This window comes from Apium graveolens, chromosome 2 (assembly GCF_009905375.1).
Source record: "Apium graveolens cultivar Ventura chromosome 2, ASM990537v1, whole genome shotgun sequence".
NCBI classification, from domain to species: Eukaryota; Viridiplantae; Streptophyta; class Magnoliopsida; order Apiales; family Apiaceae; genus Apium; species Apium graveolens.
Genome location: NC_133648.1, coordinates 194,064,698 through 194,085,945, shown reverse-complemented (window position 1 = coordinate 194,085,945; position 21,248 = coordinate 194,064,698). Strand labels below are relative to the sequence as shown.

The 21,248-nt window shown below is 33.2% G+C and overlaps 1 protein-coding gene across 1 annotated transcript; it reads left to right on the top strand.

The window, feature by feature from the left end:
- Nucleotides 1-12,113: 12,113 nt before the first annotated feature.
- On the top strand, nt 12,114-19,386 carry LOC141708033 (protein phosphatase 2C 32). The gene is made up of 4 exons (XM_074511500.1): nt 12,114-15,138; nt 16,202-16,315; nt 18,177-18,441; nt 19,080-19,386. Exons 1-4 carry the CDS (start codon nt 12,925-12,927, stop codon nt 19,193-19,195), a joined length of 2,709 nt encoding a protein of 902 aa, XP_074367601.1. The 5' UTR covers nt 12,114-12,924; the 3' UTR covers nt 19,196-19,386.
- The last annotated feature ends 1,862 nt before the right edge of the window (nt 19,387-21,248 follow it).

Here is a 21,248-nt window from a genome sequence, read left to right as displayed (position 1 = left end):
GTCATAGCCTATTTGTATATTCGAGGATTCAACTCAACTCAAATAAGAATGTAATAAGTAAATAGTGGATCGACCGTCAGAGAGATCTCGCAAAGTAATATCTGTCAAAGGATTCAGAAACAAGGTTCATCTACAGACTTGAGGAGTTAATTCACTGGAAGAAGTTCAAGAAGTTGATCATGCCTCAGTGATATAAATCAAGATCGTGGATTTAATCAAGTGACAGAGATCTCGTCAGGGTATCAATTAATTACAAGGATTTAATCTGAAGAAAATCAAAGTATCAAAGTCAAGACATGAAGAAACGTCACGGAAGTTAGTCACTCATGAACCAGACAGTACATCGAGTGTCAACGTTGAAGTGGTGGAATTGATTCATAATTTTCAGTGATTTTCAGAAGATCTGCAGAAGGATGGGTGCTGTTGAAGACTAGAATTAATTCTCTATTAATTAATTAAGTCATCTAATTTAATTAAGAAAATAAATTATATCTGCGAAGAATAATTTATTTATTAATTGATTAATTAATTCTGAATTAATTTTAGGAATTTTCAGAATTTAAATTGGATTAAAATCTGCATTAAATCAGCAAGACAATTGAAAATGAACTAGCATGACAATCAGGATTGTCATACCGATTGTCATGCTAGGCCATTTTCAATAGTCTCACCGAAAGTTACACTAGGAGAAGGATTGTCTTGCTAGTTCATTCTGATTGTCATGCTAGTTCATTCTGATTGTCATGCTAGTTCATTCAGATTGTCTTGCTAGTTCAATCAATTGTCCTACCGAAAGTCTTGCCAGCTATAGGATTGTCATGCCAATTCAATTCCATTCGGTTGTTGATTAAAAAGAAGCAGAGAAGCAGCAACTAAATCAAGAACTCATTCAAGAACAAAGAAAAGAAAGCAGCCGCCTTGAAACATTTTATTTTCTTCTCTGCTTACATCAAGATCAAAATTCTAGTTTGTTAATGTTAAATCCAAACCACTAGAATTATTTATCTTGTTCTTGTGTAACAATCTAGCGGATCAAAATCCCTAGAACTTAATCTCAAATCGCGTTTAGCATTTGATTCTAATTATTGCAAAAATAGAAAAAGTTCATATCGAATTTATTCTAAATTTGTGATAATTAATTTGAGATTAATTCCTTGTAATCGATACAGTTGTTGTAACACCTTTCAAGTTTAATAATATTTTTATTTAACTTGAATTTTGTTTCACATTTTTTATTCCGTATTTAATTCGATTATTTGGTACTGTTTGTATTCAACCCCCCTTCTACAAACACATTGGGACCTAACAATTGGTATCAGAGCCTTCTGATTAACGAACAAATCAAGATCCTAGACTTTTGTGATTTTTCAACTCCTTGAATTTTTATTTATTCAAAAATTCATAATGACTTCACATAAAGTTGGAACCGTTAAAATTCCACAATTTGATAAAGAGAATTATATCATGTGGAAGAAGAAGATGCTATTATTCTTACAAGTTGCAAATCCCAAATATTCAAACTTGTTAAAGAAGGGTATAAAAACTCCGATGGTTATTGAACCGGAGGTAATAATAGATGGTGTGGTGACTACTGAAGCTAGAACCTATCCAAAAGAGCCTGAAGATTTTACTCCTGCTGAGAAGGAAGAAGCCTCCTTGGATGCCAGCCTTCAATTAATATTAATTGATTCCCTTGATCCCTTGATGAACAGACATGTGATGAACTGTAAAAATTCCAAACACATGTGGGAAACTATTGAGGTGATTAATGAAGGCACAGAGGAAGTTAGGGAGAACAAGTTGGAAATCCTAACCTCTGAATATGAACATTTCAAATCAAATCCAGGAGAAGGAATTACTGAAGTGTTTAAGAGGTACAATGCGTTGATCAACAACCTGAACATCAATGGAAAGTATTATTCAATCAGGGAGGTCAACAAAAAGTTCCTTTTAACACTGCCAGCTCATCTTGAATATAGAATCACTGTCATTAGAGAAGCTAGAGATCTGAGTGAGATTTCTTTGGACAGGCTCTATGGAGTGTTAAAAACCTATGAGTTAGAGCAGATTCAACAGAAGGAAGTCTACGGGAAGGATAGAATGGTCAGCACATCTAATGCACTTGTAGCTGAAGGTCAACAACAACAACAATCTCAACAGTTAGAAAGAATGGTACGGTTTTCCAAGGGTGAGGAAAATGAGTTAGTAGCAGAATATGATCCTCCTACTACAAATCAATCAAGTGATGATTTTTATTCCTTGAAAGAGCTGGAGCAATTGGAAGATGAATCAATGGCCCAAATTGTCAAGAGATTCTCCCATGTCAGATTCAGGAGGAATCCCAAGCTTAAGTACAAGTCCAACTACAACAAATTCCAGAAAGGTGGATCTTCATCCTCTAACACCAGCAGTGGTGGGTACAAAACAGGGATGGTTGATCGGAGCACCATTAAATGCTATAACTGCAATGAGTTGGGACACTTTGCCACAGAATGTAGGAAGCCAAAGCAAGTAAGAAAGAACTCTGAAAGGGCTTATCTGGCAAAGGGAAGAAGCTGGGATGATACTGATAGTGAAGATGAAGAAGAAGGAAATCTTGCTCTTATGGCTATTGATGGAAAAGCTTCATCGTCAAGAAAAGAGGTAAAACTTTCTAATGCTGAAATGGTTTATCATCTAAGAGGTAACTTAGATTGTGCACGTCGTGATAATGAACTGTTAAGTTTACAGATCACAGACCTTGAGAAAGAGGTCAATGAATTAAGACTTGTGCACATTAATCAAGACAAATTAAAAGAACAGGTATCTTTTCTAGAGAATAGAGTTGACTGTTATAGAAAACTCGAAACTATTCTCAAAGACAAGATCACCGGTCTTGAGACTAAGGTTAGAGCCTACTTCAATTCTTGTTCGAAGGCTAAAGAGTTCTACAGTAAGCAAGCTGTTAATCAAACATCTGGAATAGGTTATGATTACAATGCTGCTATTGGAGAATTAGGCATAAACTCCCCTCCTCATGTATGTGCTAAAGGGAGGGAAGTACCACATGTGCTTAAGGGTGTTGATGAACCCCTCTATAAAGCATCAATTGCTGAACCATTTGATGCGACCTCTTCTGTTATTCAAGAAGAAATACGTGCTGAGGATCATACTAATGAGAAGATTATTTCCAAGTCAAGTGAGTCGAAAGTTCCGGTCAAAGTTGTGAAAGCAACTGAGACTAACTCAGACACACATGAGTTGGATAACAATAATGCCATGTCTACCATGCATAAATTGCCTGCTATTAATCACTCTCATAAAGCATGTGGTGTTGCTAATTGTATGTCTTGTGCTTTTAATATGATGTATGCTTATTTTAATGGTAAGCATGTGTCTAATGATAAGACTACTCCTCGTCAGCATGTGAATAACAAGAAGCATGATAGGTCTAAGACTGCTAGTCCTTCTAAGGCTAGAAAGGAGACATTTGTGCCTAAGCTTAAACAGAAATTTGTTAACGTTGTTTACAAGGTCAAATGTTCAGTCATTGAGAAAGTTGAGGCAATTAAAATTAAAAATGTTGTTTTGCCTGACAAAGGACAGTTCTACAAGTATGCCGGGCCCAACCAAGTTTGGATTCCGAAGAAGGTCTAATCCATTTGTAGTGCAGGGCATTAAACAGGTGTAACCGGTAGTGTGGATTCTTGACAGTGGATCATCAAGACATATGACCGGAGATAGAGCTCTGCTATCAAATGTGGATTGAGAAAGCTGACCCCATGGTTACCTTTGGAGATAACAGCAAAGGTTTATCTGAGGGATATGGCTGTTTGCAAGCTGGGAATGTTATCATTGTAATTTTGTATATTGTGCTAGGTTATTATCAGGAAGCAGTATCCAACATATAGCACCAGTGACGAGACTTGAGAATATTACGACATATCAGGCACCTGCTGCACATTACACTTGGAATTGGACTCTAGTAAGATGTGTACAAGTGTACTCCTGGTTGGTGAGTCAAAAGAGGAAGTCAATGCACCACAGTTCATGGACTTTGTAGCTGCAGATCTATTGGACTATGCAATCTCTTCTTCACAATCTCACTTCAGGTTGGTATGAACTAGTATACTGCTCAAGCAATCGTCAAGGACATGGTATGACACTCTAACTGCAGTTACAGTTTTATATGAATAAGTAGAGTCGTCATATTAATAACTATCTTATCACTAGGCACAATCATATTGTTTTATATGTGCAGTGGTATATTGTTTATGCAACATAACAATTAGTATCTAAAGTACTTGACAAGTATCGGTCAATGATATCTTGTTAACATTATGTTGCAGATATTTGTAAGCTTTTGACATGAATGAGAATTACTTAGACTTTACCCTAAGTGATCAATGTTTTATCAAAAACTCATTCATATTGAAAAATAAAAATTAAACTTCTTTCTACATTAGTGATTTCTTATTTCATGTAAAATCTTTTGAAATCACTATTGTAAATCATTTTCTCTCTATTACCATATATTCTGTGTTACAGGTTCAGTCTCCAATGACTTTCTTTCATTGACAGTCATGAGGTTGAAAACCCAAAACATCTATCCCAGACTGTAAAGACAAACACAAAAATAGAACCAACCAACACTCTCTTACCACTAAATGTAGTATGAATGAGCGTGAGGGAAATAGTGCCTTAGTGCACCACATAAGGAAGGTTCTGTAGTCAACCCAGTAGCTCTGTCTCCTACATAGATGAGTAGTATTTAAACCGAGACAACTACTAGCCCCCATACATCTTCTCAAAAAGATGTAATGGCTGAAAAGGCACAAAAACAGTTACTAGATTCATTCTCTCAACAGGGTGCGTCTATTGAATTTTGCCTGTCAGCCAAGGTATCCGATGTAGTGTCACCACTTCAAACATAAACAATTCTTGATGCACAAGAAGAGGTTACACACACAAAGGATGAGTTGACGGAAACAAGAGTTTCGACCATTTTAAGGTCAGATTCGATTGTTCAAGGTTCGTTAGTGGACCAATTGCCTTTACAGGTGTTAGGAGAGGATACTGATCCAAAAGCCATATGTCAGTGGTCAGTGTCTACCTCCCCAGGCTTAAATCCCCTGGATGCATCTGCGGATAGTGGATCTGACATAGGTGCAGATCGGCAACTTGTTGACAATGATTCAGATATTACCTGATAAGTCACAAGGAAGTGTCTTCACAGACATTAGAAGGGAACTTTGATCTTTATGCTAAAATCGTTGGATCATTGTTTACCTTCCCAGAATTCAAATCTGGAACCCTAAAAGGGAAACTAGCAACTTGTAGATTATGACTCAGATTTATCTGACGAGTTTAACAAGGATGGGGATTTGTGAACTCCCATTGCACCACCTGTGACCTCCTTTAAGGATGGCTAAGGTGATTTTCCTTGCAGGTACAGCTGGATTATGGAGCTATGAGAGAAGAGTGATACACTTGTGAGAATGAGTGTAAACACGAGTGGAGAGAAGAGTGAAACACATGTGAGGTACACTAAAACACAATCACACACTCACAGTGAGGAAGAAAGAGAAACTACTTGTTATTTCTTTTCCAGCCAAGTGAAATATGAGAACTCCTTCAGACGACGGCATACATTCCTTCTTTAAGGGGGAGATAAAAGCTTAAGTAATAGTTTGGAGGATTCCTCAACTAAGGGGGAGAAATAGCAGGGAGTAAGAAAAAGATCCTACTTGTACACTACACCACACCATTGTTGTTTGTAACTACGGATCCTATTGTACGGGAGAGGTGGTAAACACAAGGTGATTTTCTAAGTAAGGGGATAAGCTGTTTTCAAAAGGGGAGTACCATTGGCTTTTATCAGCGGATCCTATTGTACGGGAGAGGTGGTAAACGAAGGTGATCTTCTTTAATCAGTTGATTCTCATAGGGGGAGAAGCAAGAGAGATATGGGCTTCTCAACAGGAAATGTGGTTGTACAAATGAAGATGGAACTACTTGAAGATATGTTCAGTCTAGAGGAACATCTACTTGGAATCTGGAAAATGTTAAATCTCATCCAGAACTTTTCTGCTATTTACTTTGCATGTATGTTTATATCTTTTTCTTATTTGTTAGTTGAGTTATCCTCTAGGTATTTGTGTGTTATTGTCTAACAAACAAATAGGGGGAGATTGTAAGTCATATGTCATAGCCTATTTGTATATTCGAGGATTCAACTCAACTCAAATAAGAATGTAATAAGTAAATAGTGGATCGACCGTCAGAGAGATCTCGCAAAGTAATATCTGTCAAAGGATTCAGAAACAAGGTTCATCTACAGACTTGAGGAGTTAATTCACTGGAAGAAGTTCAAGAAGTTGATCATGCCTCAGTGATATAAATCAAGATCGTGGATTTAATCAAGTGACAGAGATCTCGTCAGGGTATCAATTAATTACAAGGATTTAATCTGAAGAAAATCAAAGTATCAAAGTCAAGACATGAAGAAACGTCACGGAAGTTAGTCACTCATGAACCAGACAGTACATCGAGTGTCAACGTTGAAGTGGTGGAATTGATTCATAATTTTCAGTGATTTTCAGAAGATCTGCAGAAGGATGGGTGCTGTTGAAGACTAGAATTAATTCTCTATTAATTAATTAAGTCATCTAATTTAATTAAGAAAATAAATTATATCTGCGAAGAATAATTTATTTATTAATTGATTAATTAATTCTGAATTAATTTTAGGAATTTTCAGAATTTAAATTGGATTAAAATCTGCATTAAATCAGCAAGACAATTGAAAATGAACTAGCATGACAATCAGGATTGTCATACCGATTGTCATGCTAGGCCATTTTCAATAGTCTCACCGAAAGTTACACTAGGAGAAGGATTGTCTTGCTAGTTCATTCTGATTGTCATGCTAGTTCATTCTGATTGTCATGCTAGTTCATTCAGATTGTCTTGCTAGTTCAATCAATTGTCCTACCGAAAGTCTTGCCAGCTATAGGATTGTCATGCCAATTCAATTCCATTCGGTTGTTGATTAAAAAGAAGCAGAGAAGCAGCAACTAAATCAAGAACTCATTCAAGAACAAAGAAAAGAAAGCAGCCGCCTTGAAACATTTTATTTTCTTCTCTGCTTACATCAAGATCAAAATTCTAGTTTGTTAATGTTAAATCCAAACCACTAGAATTATTTATCTTGTTCTTGTGTAACAATCTAGCGGATCAAAATCCCTAGAACTTAATCTCAAATCGCGTTTAGCATTTGATTCTAATTATTGCAAAAATAGAAAAAGTTCATGTCGAATTTATTCTAAATTTGTGATAATTAATTTGAGATTAATTCCTTGTAATCGATACAGTTGTTGTAACACCTTTCAAATTTAATAATATTTTTATTTAACTTGAATTTTGTTTCACATTTTTTATTCCGCATTTAATTCGATTATTTGGTACTGTTTGTATTCAACCCCCCTTCTACAAACACATTGGGACCTAACACCATGGAATCAAGAGCTTAAATTCATGTCATAGCTAAGTTAAGAAATATGGAATCCATAGAAATAAACCTCTTAATTTTTGATGGAGTGGAGCTAGGGTTTTGAAAATCAACTCCTTGCTTTTTCTTGAAAAAGTCGATAGCAAAGATGAATGGGGAAAAGATGAGTTTTTGTTTGCCTTGGTAATTATGATGAATTGTTTGGTTATAGATTTAACTTTGGTTAATTGGTTGTTTAAATCACTTGGCCAAGAATCATCCTTGGATAAATATCTTGGCCAATGCTTGCATCATCAAGCTTACATCATTTTCTTGCCACTTGTCCTTCTCCTATGATTTGATGAGGTCACCTAGTTTCTAATACACTTGATTAACCTCCCTTGTTTCTTGTACAAGCTTGTTCCTTGACCGTTTATTTATTTTACGGTTTGCTTAATTCTCGTTCTTGTTGATCGTTTGAGGGATCATATCCGGGATCTTATCATTTGGGTTTCCCTAAGTCCTGCTTAATATCTTTTATTTCTTTAATGATCCTCTGCTATAATCCTTGAATTTGATTCCTTTTAATTTTATTACCTTGTACTCATTTACATTATGAAATACTAATATGATTTCAGGATTTCCATAACAAAACTCCTATGGTGGTCTAATAATTTTTCTTAATCAGAAAAATCAGCAAAAGTTACTAATTATCAGGATTACAAAAATTGGGCTTATTACAATACACATACCAATAATTGTTGTGTTGTATTGGTAATTTTAATAGAAGAGTACTTAACAAAAATATCGTATTAATATTGAAAAAATACATATTATATATTTTATTTTTCGTATAAGTGCATATATGATCATTGTATATTATAAATTTGATTTTTTTTCTTATAATTGTATACGTGATCATTAGATTTTATTAACCATTTCTTCTATGTAACATCGTAAATTTTAATAAAGCGTTTACTTTAAAAAGTATAACATCGTTAGTTAAATACATGTTATGTGCTAACTCATTTATCATTTTCGTAAAATAGTTATTTTATATTTAAAATGTCAATTATTATTATTATTATTACTATTATTATTATAGTAGTAGTAACTTGTTTCCGAAATATATAGGTAATTAAATCAGCAAATATAAAAAGAAAAATATGATTAAAAACGTTATTTTACCACTCTAACAAGACAAATACTTATTAAGTGTATAATTACTAATACAAAAGACATGTTGACATAGTAGTATTGAACTGTGCACGATTGGCTAGACTCGGATTCAATTCCTATTAACAATATTTTTAAGTATATTAAAGATACGGACAAATATGTCATTTTACTGAGAATAATACACCCATGTTCTCCGATTAAATATAGAAGAGATTTATTACTATATATTTTATTTATGGAGGTAGATACAAAATTAATGGTTAGAAGTGAAGATGTTTAACAAAAGAACGATTTTTCAGACTTGTATATTTTTTATATTTGTATTCATATTTTTAGAATTATCGGACATCAAATAAGAAAAGAAATTAAAACATTATTCAAGAAAGTTGTTGCGGAAGGCGATTTAGTAAACTAGTTTATATACATAATACTCCCTCCGTTCCTCCCATTTGTTTACATTTGGTTAGAACATGAAATTCAAGAAAAATGACAATGTAATAGAGGAAAATTGAAAAAGTAAATAAAGTGATGGGATCGATTAATATTTTATATATAAAATAGGTAAAGTGGGGTTAAGTAGCGGAGATAAGTACCTTTTATTAGGGGTGATCATCAAAACGAACAAATTACCCGCACCGTTCCATACCATACCGCAAAATACGGTTTTTAGTTTTTTGGGGTGTTTTTTGGGTTACATCCATTTTAAAATTTGGAGAACAACTTAAGAGAATAGCCTAAACAACATGGCTTTGGAATAAACTGTAAAAAAACAGAATTATGAAAAATACTTAGGCATCAAACATTGTTTCATGGGAGTGAGCTGCCTTTTGCTTCAGATTGCGACTCCTCGTACTTTGGCCATCTGGAGAAGGACCTCTGCAACATCCATCAACTCTTCTTGGGAGTTTCCTGCATTGGTTCCCGTATATATATTAGCTATACCACTCACCGATTCAGTCACGTCGCGGAGAAAGAGATTGCCACTCCTTGAAAGGGTAAGGAAAGCCTGGGATAACACTTTTTCTAGCTTGCCTTTGACTGCCTCCTCAAAAGTGTTTATCGATTCTTGAGACATTAGACCAAGTCCAATAGTGTTCTAGTGGGTTTCTTATAAATATTATAAAATATTAGCTCTTAGTGATTTAAAATATGATTTTCAAATTGAACTCCAACAATGATTCTTATCTTCATTCCTTATTAATATTATATTAATAAATTTGAAAATATATGGACAAAAAGTGAAAGAGAGAGAGAGAAAAGTAAAAAGAAGAAAGAGAAATTAATTTTTTATTGCTAAAAGTGTTATAAGGGAGTACTAGAAGTTCCTTAAAGATAAAGAAGGAAGGCCATGTCTTAGTGATTTAAAAAAGTACTAAGACACTGTTGCAACACCATTTTTTTGTCAAAATTCTTATAATTGAATTTAAGAGCTCATATAAGGAGCTGTTGGACTTCCTCTTAAGACTTCATTTAATAATGAAGAGGGAGTTTTCGTGCATCATCTCTTTGCCTTTCGACTAAGGTGGGGAAGAAGCAGGGGCTCTTCTTCAACAGTCAAGGATCTTTCATTCACAAACACATTCAAGTTAACATTAAATTGGAAATTATAATGTACTAGTTTAAATCACGTGGTTATGTCAATATTTAAATAAATTTTAAATTTTATTTATCCAATCATATGTTAATTCGAATATATTTATATAAATATATAATAATTATATATTTACAACAAAGGTAAAAGAATTATGAAGGAGCTATGATCGTAGTGTACTAGGATAAATTTTGGTCGTAATTTAGATTTATAAATATTTAATTATTATAGATTATAGATTTATAATGAAAATAATAAAAGAAATAGGAAGGACATGTGATCGGAATTTAGTAGAATAAGTTTTTGTTGTAGTATAGCCAGACAAGGAGATTATATTTTATAATTTAGTAATTTAGTGGTTTAGCATATGTATAACACTATTTATTTTTATTTTTAATAAATAAAATAAGGGGATAATTGTTGAACCAAAATTTAACCTATTCCGATTATTATAGTATAATAATAAATAAAATAAGGGGATAACCATTGAACCAAAATATACCCCATTCTCGTTATTATAGTATATACTAACTTAAATCCCGTGGGATGCACGAATTCATTAATATTTAAATTATTTTAAAATTTTGTTTAATTAATTATATAATAATTTTACCATATTTATATAAATATATAATAATTATAGATTTATAATAAAAATAATAAAATAATTAAGAAGAAGTTGTCGTCGTAGTTTAGTAGGATAAGTTTTGGTCGTAGTTTATCGAGATAAAAATACTATATTTAGTAGTTAAGCAATTCAGTGGTTTAACATGTATATATAACACTATTTATTTTTATTTTTAATAATTAAAATATAGGGATAACCATTGAACCAAAATATATCTCATTCCAATTATTCTTAAATTCCGTGCGGTGCACGGGTTCCCGTTAATATTTAAAGTTTTATTTATTCCGTCATATTATAATTTGACAATATTTATATAATTATATAATAATTATAAGTTTATAATACAAAAATAATAGAATAACACGTGGTCGTAGTTTGGTATGATAAGTATACTATATATATATTTTAGTATATTATAGATTATAAATATATTTATTATATACTCATTTCTTATTTACTATAATTTTATGTTATAATTACTAACTTACATATTATAAATTACCAAAATATTTTTATTTTTAGTCATAAACATATTATTTTTAGCTTTTTTATTAGCTAATTTTTTATTATATTTATATGTAAATATTAATTTTTTAAATAAATAGATTGCAGAAACCGCACCACACCGCAACACATTTTCGTGGTGTGCTTTCTGCGTTTTTTGAGATTACGCGGTGAATGTGGGGTTTGGAAATTTGATCAAAGCGCATATGCGGTTTGGTTTGCGGTTCGTGGAAAAAATCGCAGCGCTCGCGTCGCAATCACCCCTACTGGTTTTTATATTATAAAATTTTACTATTTTTACAAAATTTTAAAATGTAAAGAATTGAAAGGAACATTCTAAAAAGGAAAGTATAAAGAAATGTTTGGGATGAGGAAATATTTTTTAATAAAAAATTCAAAATCATATTTGTGATACCGAAAGACCTCCGATGACATAAACGAATGAAAAATGGCAGATAGGAGAAAGAGGACAAATGTGAATAAAATTAAATGAAATTTTGAAGATGTGAGAATTATGAAAAACCTTAAAAAAAATTCTCCGAAACAAATTACTACTATTTGATTTAATTTCTATAAATATACTTTGTTATTCAATATGCAAGTTTTTATCCAAAGGTATTACAATAATTAATAATATATTGAATAATTTATTTTTAATATGCCGATAAAAATTATATAAAAATTAATCTAGTGATGTATTTTATAGAGGATTAGTCGAAAATAATGGACAGAATCCGAAATTTTTACAAGCACGAGAAGGAGCAGTATTTCTTTTTCTTTTAGCCTCTCAAAGCATTTGAAAACCCCAAGAAACAGAGCTTTGTTTCTTTATTCATCAACTCATCAATCCATTCCTAGCTGCTAGCTTCATCATAGGCTACCAAATCCAAACTTAAATCTCTCTTTTATACCCCCCCCCCTCTTCTTGGTGACACTACTAAACACAGGGCACAAACCCCCACATTTTCACCCTCTCCTCTCTCTCTCCCTCTCCCCCCTCTCTCTCTACTATTTCTCCCACCATAGCTGTCCACTCACTTCTCCATTCATATTCTTTACTTAGATTCTCATCTGGGCTTCTTACATATTTATATATATTACCCACTTGTATTTTTATATAAATATGCTATTCTTTCAATGGTGGTTGTGTTTTGGCACACTTTAGGGTCATATATTGATCTGGGTTTTGGTTGATTTTTGCTCAGTTTGCCCCTTTGGTGATTTGGGGTTTTATCAAAATTCAATCTTTTTTAGTTTGATTTGCAAGAATTAACTGTCTGGGGATTCTTGATTTGTTATTTATTGCAGTCTTGATGCTTTGTAGATCTGTTATTTGATCTTCAAGCTTGGATACACCTTCTATCAGGTCAGATCATTGTATTTATAGCTTCTCATTTTGATTCATGGTGTTTCAAGAATTAGTATTTTTCTTAACTGGTGCTAAGTTAGTGATATTCTATGTCTAGTTATTTGTGGATGCTTATGATTCTTAGCTATAGAAAATCTTCATTGCCAAGGTGTTTCGATATTAGGAGATTTTAATAGTAATTTAGAATGGGGAATGGGACTTCCCGTGTCGTGGGGTGCTTCGTGCCTTCCTATGGGAAAGGTGCTGCTGAGATGGATTTCTTGGAGCCCCTTGATGAAGGGTTAGGTCACTCCTTTTGTTATGTTAGACCAATGATCTTTGATTCTCCTGCCATAACGCCGTCTAATTCTGAGAGGTTTACTATTGATTCGAGTACTATTGATTCTGAGACGATGAGTGGGTCATTCCGTAATGATACAATTGAAGATATATCAGGTTTGCATAAGCTTAATAAGAGTTTTTCGGAAACCACATTTAAAGCTATATCCGGGGCTTCTGTTAGCGCTAATGTGTCTACAGCTCGAACTGGCAATCAGTGTGCATTATTTGCTACTGATGCCCTAGAGCCTGCTGCTTCATTTGAAAGTACCTCTTCATTTGCTGCAATTCCCTTGCAACCGGTGCCACGTTGTTCTGGACCCTTGAGTGGGTTTATGTCTGGCCCCCTAGAAAGAGGTTTTGCCTCAGGTCCGTTAGATCGCGGAGGAGGGTTTATGTCTGGACCTATTGAAAAGGGGGCGATATCTGGTCCCCTGGAAGTAACAGATAAATCAAACTTTTCTGCACCACTTACACATATCCGTAAAAGGCCTGGCTTCCGCCATCTGGTAAGAAGCATGAGTGGTCCTATGAGAAGCACCCTTTTGCGGACCTTTTCAAGACATTCTGCTGGGGTTGGTTGGATGCAACGCTTGTTTCCTCAGCCAGTTAACCAATTTGTTTGGCATCCTAAAGATCCGAGGTTCCAAACAGAAGTTTCCAACTTTTTGGAAGATGGACCACTAGAAGGAGAGTGCAGGGAGACTCGTAACCTGCAATGGGCTCACGGAAAAGCTGGTGAAGATAGGGTTCATGTGGTTCTTTCCGAAGAGCAAGGATGGTTATTTATTGGGATTTATGACGGTTTCAGTGGTCCAGATGCGCCGGAATTTCTTATGAGCCATCTCTACAAATCGATAGACAAGGAATTAGAAGGATTGCTTTGGGATTATGAAGAGAAATCTGTACATAGGGATGGGCAACTAGATTCCACTCAAATTAGAAATACGCTGACTGAGTCGCAATTCCAACAGATGGTTGATACTCAATCACACACAAGGGATGTACATCATGGAAATTCGGACAAGCTATGCAATATAGATATTGCCGCAAGCCAGTCATTTAATAGTGATAAAATTGAGGAAATAAGTGTTGATCAGCATTTGATTAGGTCTGAGGAGCCTAGTCTCTTGGATACCAAGATATGCTCTATGTCAACTGAAAAGGTTGCTGGTCCGGAAAGGAAAAGCAAACGACTATATGAACTACTTCAGATAGAAGCAAAAGACAACGAAGCTCAGCTGTCTCGTTCCAGGACTGAGCATCAAACTAGTGAAACTTCCGATATGCAGCAAGATGTTACAAATATATGTCCAGAGGGATTTTTTCAGGAGGAACAGTTAAACTTAAAACGAGATAATTGTAACTACCTTGTTGAGGAGCCCTCAACTTCAGAAGAGTATGTTGGCAATAGCGTAAAATCAAATACCAAGATCTTCTTGGATTCTTCTTCTGTTACTAGACAGGGACGAACTAGAAAGTCAATTATCAGCTCCAAAATTAGAAAACTTTACCAAAATCAAAAATCGCTGAGAAAAAAATTGTTACGTTGGAATTATGATTGGCATAGAGAAGAGAGTTGTTCTGGAGAAAGAGTACCAGAACCAGAATCTTTTAGACCTATTAGAAGATGCAAACCAGGTGCTGTTGATCACAACAATGTATTAAAAGCAATGGCTCGAGCACTTGAAACAACTGAAGGGGCTTACATGCAAATGGTGGAAAAAGATCTTGACAAAACCCCAGAGCTTGCATTGATGGGATCATGTGTCCTGGTTATGTTAATTAAGGATCAAGATGTATATGTCATGAACCTAGGTGATAGCCGTGCCATTTTGGCTCAAGAGAAACCTCATGATCGCCACCTGAGTTCAACATTTTTAAGAGATGATGCTAGGAACCAGAACAAGTCAAGGGAGTCCCTTGTAAGGATGGAGCTTGACAGAATATCAGAGGAATCTCCAATACATAATCAGAACAGCCAGGCCAGCGATGTGAACAAAAACAGGGAAATATCTATTTGCAGATTAAAGATGAGAGCGCTACAGCTTTCATCTGATCACAGCACAAGCATAGAAGAGGTGTGCTGCTCCATTCTTAGTAGTTCTAAACATGATAATTTCTCAATAGTCTATGTTTTTCACTTTTTCTTTTCATGAATCTTGATACTAATTATGAAATTGTTTAAAGAATTTTTGAAGGCCTATTACTATGCACAATTAGTGAAAGCATAATAGGCTTCTAAAATGTAATTACTAAATACCAAGTACAGAACTTCATAATTTGTTTTCTTCATGATTTTCATCGTTTTTGTAGTTTTAGACCATGTTTCTTTAACTGTTTCTTATAAGAGTAAGAAAAGGGGGGGGGGGGTAAGGTTTGTTTACATTTTACAATCCCCAAACCCTGCTTACAACGAGGATATTTGGGTTTGGTTTGGTTGACTTGTAAAACAAAGTGTCTAACCTATAGTAGTAGTCAGCAAGATGAGATATTACAGCAAATAAGTCCTTGAATGTCCTCTGTTTACTTATGAGATAATATTATTCTATTTCTTTGCAGTTACGAGACTATGAAGATTACTTTCATATAATTGCTAGCTGTAGTTGGTCAAAATATGTCATAACAAATGTCCTAGTTATATTCAAAATATTTACTTAGTAACCGTGAGGAGGTCAAAATTTAAAAATATTTACCTCATAGCAGTTTGGAAGTCAAAAAATTTAAAGAAAAAGTAATCGTCCATTTTTTAGGCTACTTTTTGGAGTTCTATCCTTTGCTTTAATCTCTCTCCCCCCCTATATATATACGTAAATTGTGTGTGTTTGTGTATGTATCTGCATGTTTACTTTTTAATTTGACGTTATTCAAACTGACAAACAAAATTTGGTTCAAGTACTAAAATGAAAAATCAAACCAGTACATTCCAGTTGCTAAAATACTTGATATGACATGGGAGCTCTTGTTGACCAAAATACTAAATTACTGATTATTTAATACGACTTTTTTCATTATGGTTTGCTAGTGATTCGACCTCAGTTGGTTAAGATATGGTACATATATGAATGCGTATTCCATTTTTTAATACTTTTTGTAATTTAAAGGCACGACCTTTAAAACAGCTGTAATGCTTAACTGCTGCAGGAAATTTTAAGGATAAAATCGGAGCATGTTGATGACAGCCAAGCTGTTATAAATGGTCGAGTGAAAGGACAGTTAAAAGTAACAAGAGCATTTGGAGCTGGTTTTCTTAAGAAGGTTAGTTGATCTTTTAACTTGTACATCTAATTGTCACGTTAGCTGTACTTTCTCCACCGAAGTGTGGGATTTGGGTTCGGTTAATTTACTCTATGCTTTTTGTTCAAGTAATTCTCAGTTTTTCTTGTATATATGTTACAAGTCATGTTTATCCAGGATGGATCAACCTTGATGCCACACTATTTATATTTTAGCAAGACACATCTTGTGAAGGAGATAAAGAGACATAAATTTGATGCAAAAAGAATTTGATTGACATTGTTACTAGATTTTTTTACTGTCATAGTATATAATTATATATAAAACTGTTAATACTTAATACAACTTGACATATAATCTTGTGAACCAATTTTTAAGGATACGGAAAGAGTGGGCTATCGACAGCTTGAATCCCCTCTGGTGCACTTTTCACTCACTTACATCCACAATACAATTGAATGAATGACACCTGTCTAACTTTAAATCACTTGCCATGTTAATATTCATATATGGATACTTGTCAATTCAGTCAACCAGGGTGCACTGGTTGGAAATGAAATAAGTATCTAGAGGGCGTTTGATGCCATCAACAAACCACTTGGTTATACATGTATGCTCTGGCTTTCCTCGGTTAAAAGGTATATATAACATGATAGAGTCCCTTTATAGGTGTGTGGATGTGTGTGTGTCCACGCTTGTGGCTGTGTTGGCGTCTTCTTGTGTCCTTTAATAAATATGATGGTTCTTATCCTAATTATTTATTATCTTGAGATATAGTTGCCACATGCAGTCATAACTTAGTCTACAGTTGCCTTCATGTTCTTGATATATGTAATTGTTTTAGGTCCCTTTTATACTGAATTTAAGTTCTGCAACTTTTATGAGATAACTGACTGCCATATACTCCCTCTGTCTCACAATTCCTGTCACTTTGACCATTTTCACGTATTTTAAGGTGTATAAAAATGATAGCTCCACATATTATTGTTCAAAATTTTAATATTTATTTTTTTATCAAAAAAGGAAAATTTAAAAAATAATTTATGGAGCCATCTTTTTTATTCACCTTAAAATATGTGAAAAAAGTCAAATGACTAGTATTTTGGGACAGAAGTATATGTTTTCAGATTAATGTTCCTGTAATTGTATCTCAATAAAAAAAAGTTAGCCTGGGCTTTCTTCAAAATGGAGATATGACTAAAACTATGGAGCACATGAAAAGATTAGATTATAGTGCACAACGTATAATTTGTTTCGCGGTCGAAACGAAACTGTTTATATACTATCTACATGTCTCCCCAAATTCAGTTACCACTCTATGTTCTACATTTTGTAAGTATGCTGTGCTTCCAGATTTAAAACATTTGTGTATTCTTTGCTTTTTCTGAGGTTTTATTCTTAAATATCTTGATTGTGTTCTTTTGTGTACTTAAATCTTTGTACTCATTTAAAGGAGTTAATACACTGAATTACCCTTATTTTTTAAATATTTTACTGACAAATGGACATAAGCCTCATCAGATAATGCACATCTATCAGTACGATTTTTTAAGTTACGGGATGCAAAATAATTTTTTTGTAAAACGTGCATTAATATAAAAAAGGCGATAAGTTAGGGCCTAGGGGACACAATTTGCTATAATAAGGTAAGCTGTGTAATGGTTATACAACCAGGTCGTACAAATTTATATGTTGTTATTTTATATTTCAATCGTACAAGTATACATGGAATTTAATTATTGAAAGTTATCTTGAAATTATGAGAACCTGCTTATCGAGAAATCTGACATTAGGGAGTAGAAGGTGCATCTGAAAAGCATATAACTAGAGATGTAATCAATTGTTATGGGGAAAGTTAACATTCTTTTGAATCTGGTTCCAGCCAGGATGCAATCAAGCTCTCCTGGAGATGTTCCAGATTGATTATCTGGGGACGGCACCTTATATAAGCTGCATCCCATCTGTATTGCACCTCCAACTGTCATCAAATGATCGCTTTCTTGTACTCTCGTCTGATGGACTTTACCAGTACTTTAGTAATGAAGAGGTTGTAGCCCATATCACATGGTTCATGGAAAAAGTCCCTGAAGGTGATCCTGCGCAATATCTCATTGCAGAGCTTCTCTTTCGCGCTGCCAAGAAGAATGGTGAGTTAACCTCTCTGATCTATGTTGAAAATAAGTTGGTGTGCAGCCTGTTGCATCATTTTCTCTTCCCTATTACATTAAGTAGCGAAATTAGAAAATTAATTCTATCTGCTACTGGAATGTTACAAGTTTTATTGCTGTTTAATGAAAATGCTTTGAACTTTTTAAACCTTTATTTAGCTAGGCAAATCACCGACTACTTGGTGTATCGGATTATTCACAATCTGTTCACAAATTTTATTCACATTTCATATTAACTATCACATGTGATTATTTTTACGCGACTCAACCTACATATAATGACAATCGTAATTCACAATCCCTCTTGATGATTCAAAGGTTAATTAATCTATGATGGCCTGATTGCAAATAAAATTTATCTGTGGTATTGCTCTGTTGAACGATACAGTGACATCAACCAATTGAAATGGACAATCTGTAGCTTGACCTTTGTTGTTGACTGGCTTTAAAATGAGGATATTTGACTGAAATGTACAAGTTATATCAAAGTAAACCAGCTAAGTGTGTTATATAATCACTTGTTCATCTGTGTACACTCGGACACAGATATTACAACATATTTTTTCAATTTTTTTAGCCTCAACGCCTATCGTAGTAATATGTACTATTTGTTGCAGGAATGGACTTCCATGAATTGCTTGATATTCCAAATGGGGATCGTCGTAAATACCATGACGACGTTTCTGTGATGGTGATATCACTTGAGGGGAGGATATGGAGATCATCTGGATAGAGCTGTGTTTTCTTTCTAAATGTAAACCTTCTTTTGCTCACGGTCTTGACTCTCAATTCTGCACTCGAACTTATTTTCGCTTATTCTTTTTCTATTTCATGAAGAGGGTACAAAGAAAGGGCAGGTATACCAAATGAAATGGATATTCAAGTTGTCATCATCTACTTATATCCAGTTTCGAGATTACAACATCCCTAGAGTGCAAGTAAATCTGTAGTTAAAATTGAGACGAGCCCATGTCCTACAAGCAAAAACCGACTCCCTATCTGAATTTTGAGAACCATTTAAGCTCTAGCCAAATCGATCACCACCTTGAGCTTGAGGTACAGAGATCTTGATGAAAAATTTAGGGGTGTATTATATCGTGATTTTGAAAATTTAGGTATATTTAATTTGGATTTTAAACAATTTATCATCCTTAATCTTAAATTTCTATACTTTAGTATACCTAGCTAAAGTAAGTCAATAATTTAGCAAAAAAAGATATAGTAAAAGTTGGGCAAAAGAAAGGTGGGTTAAATGATAATTTCGGTCACTTGGCTTTCAACTTGGAAGAATGTCATCAACCTCAAAAAACTTGCAAATGAGTAATTTAACCGCTTAAGTCTTTTCATTCGGTCTGCACATATGTTAAGTTGAGTTCGACTTTAACGGATATCCGTAAAATATTCGTTTATCATCTCTATGTAATTTGTCACATAAGAAATATTGTGTGAACTTATAGAATAGATAGAAATTTTTTTATTTAACTTATGCCTAATTTATAAACATGTCACCGAACTTGAAAAACTTACAATTTTGTCATTTAGCATTATTTTTTTTAATTCATAACTATTAACTAAATTACAAATAAACCATAAATTTTATATAAATTATTATCCTAAATATTAATTTATATCAAAATCAGAAAAATCAAAATCTGTCATAGTTTATCTTTTATTTAAATAAATTAAAAAATAAAATAGAAAAAATATTTTTATTGCCTAGTAGAAAACCTACAATTTAATTCCATCCACAAAATAATGTAAGTATTACTTTCTTATTTTTTCTCAAATGTATTTTACTTGATACAATAAAAAAATCATCAAATTCGTATATATATGATCTTAATTCTTTTAATAATTTCACCGTCGTAAATGATTATCAATAAAATTTACATATTTATTTTTTATCTCAAATATATTATTATGCATATGATATAAATTAAGAATATTTTCTCATAATTGAAACAAGTAAATTAATTTAAAATATAAAATAAACAAATAATTTAATGATTTAATTACAATTTTTTTGAGTTGGATGACCCATTTGGTCTATATTGAACAATATTTTAACTCTTAAGTCTCATATCAACATTACATATTATTTTTCTGTTTGAATTTTAACATTTTTTAACAACAGAAAGTTTTAAATAATTTAATGATTTAACCGTAATTTTTTTGAGTTAAATGACCGACTTGTAAGTTAAGTCTGAGCTGAGTGACATTTAGTCAATAATGACAAATATGCACTTAACACTTTTTTGAACACTTATCTTTAAACTTATTTTCAAATGTAAAATTATCCCGAATTAAATCGATCTTAGTCAAGTACGGTTAAATAACTCAAATGGTTAAAAATTTATCCTCTTTTGTCCCAGATATCCCGAAAATTTCTTAGAATATATGCTAATTTTAAGGTTATAAGAGTAAGTTCAATGCATAATTATAGTTGGTATTATAACTATAATATAAGATCAAAATGAAAAAAAAATATACTCTAATGCATAACTATACTTGATCTTATAAATTCATAAATGAATAGCCGGTCTTATATTTAGGACTACAATAACTATAAATTAAATGTATGTTGGTTTGCTATAAATGAAATCAAGGTTATTACGACGCTAAGTCGAGTCTCGGCTCCCGGGGACCTTGAAATCGACTAGTCGACAAGTTATCCGACTAATCAAATAAAGTCGATAAATCATTGATATATTTTTTAATATATATATATTATAGGTAAAAACACATCAATTTCATATGTTTAATAAATTAAAATAGACAATAAATTT

Coding starts and splice junctions, on each gene's coding strand:
- LOC141708033 (XM_074511500.1), top strand. CDS start 12,925: ATGGGGAATGGGACTTCCCGTGTCGTGGGGTGCTTCGTGCCTTCCTAT. Junction 15,139..16,201: donor ACAGCACAAGCATAGAAGAG/GTGTGCTGCTCC, acceptor TAACTGCTGCAG/GAAATTTTAAGGATAAAATC. Junction 16,316..18,176: donor GAGCTGGTTTTCTTAAGAAG/GTTAGTTGATCT, acceptor ATCTGGTTCCAG/CCAGGATGCAATCAAGCTCT.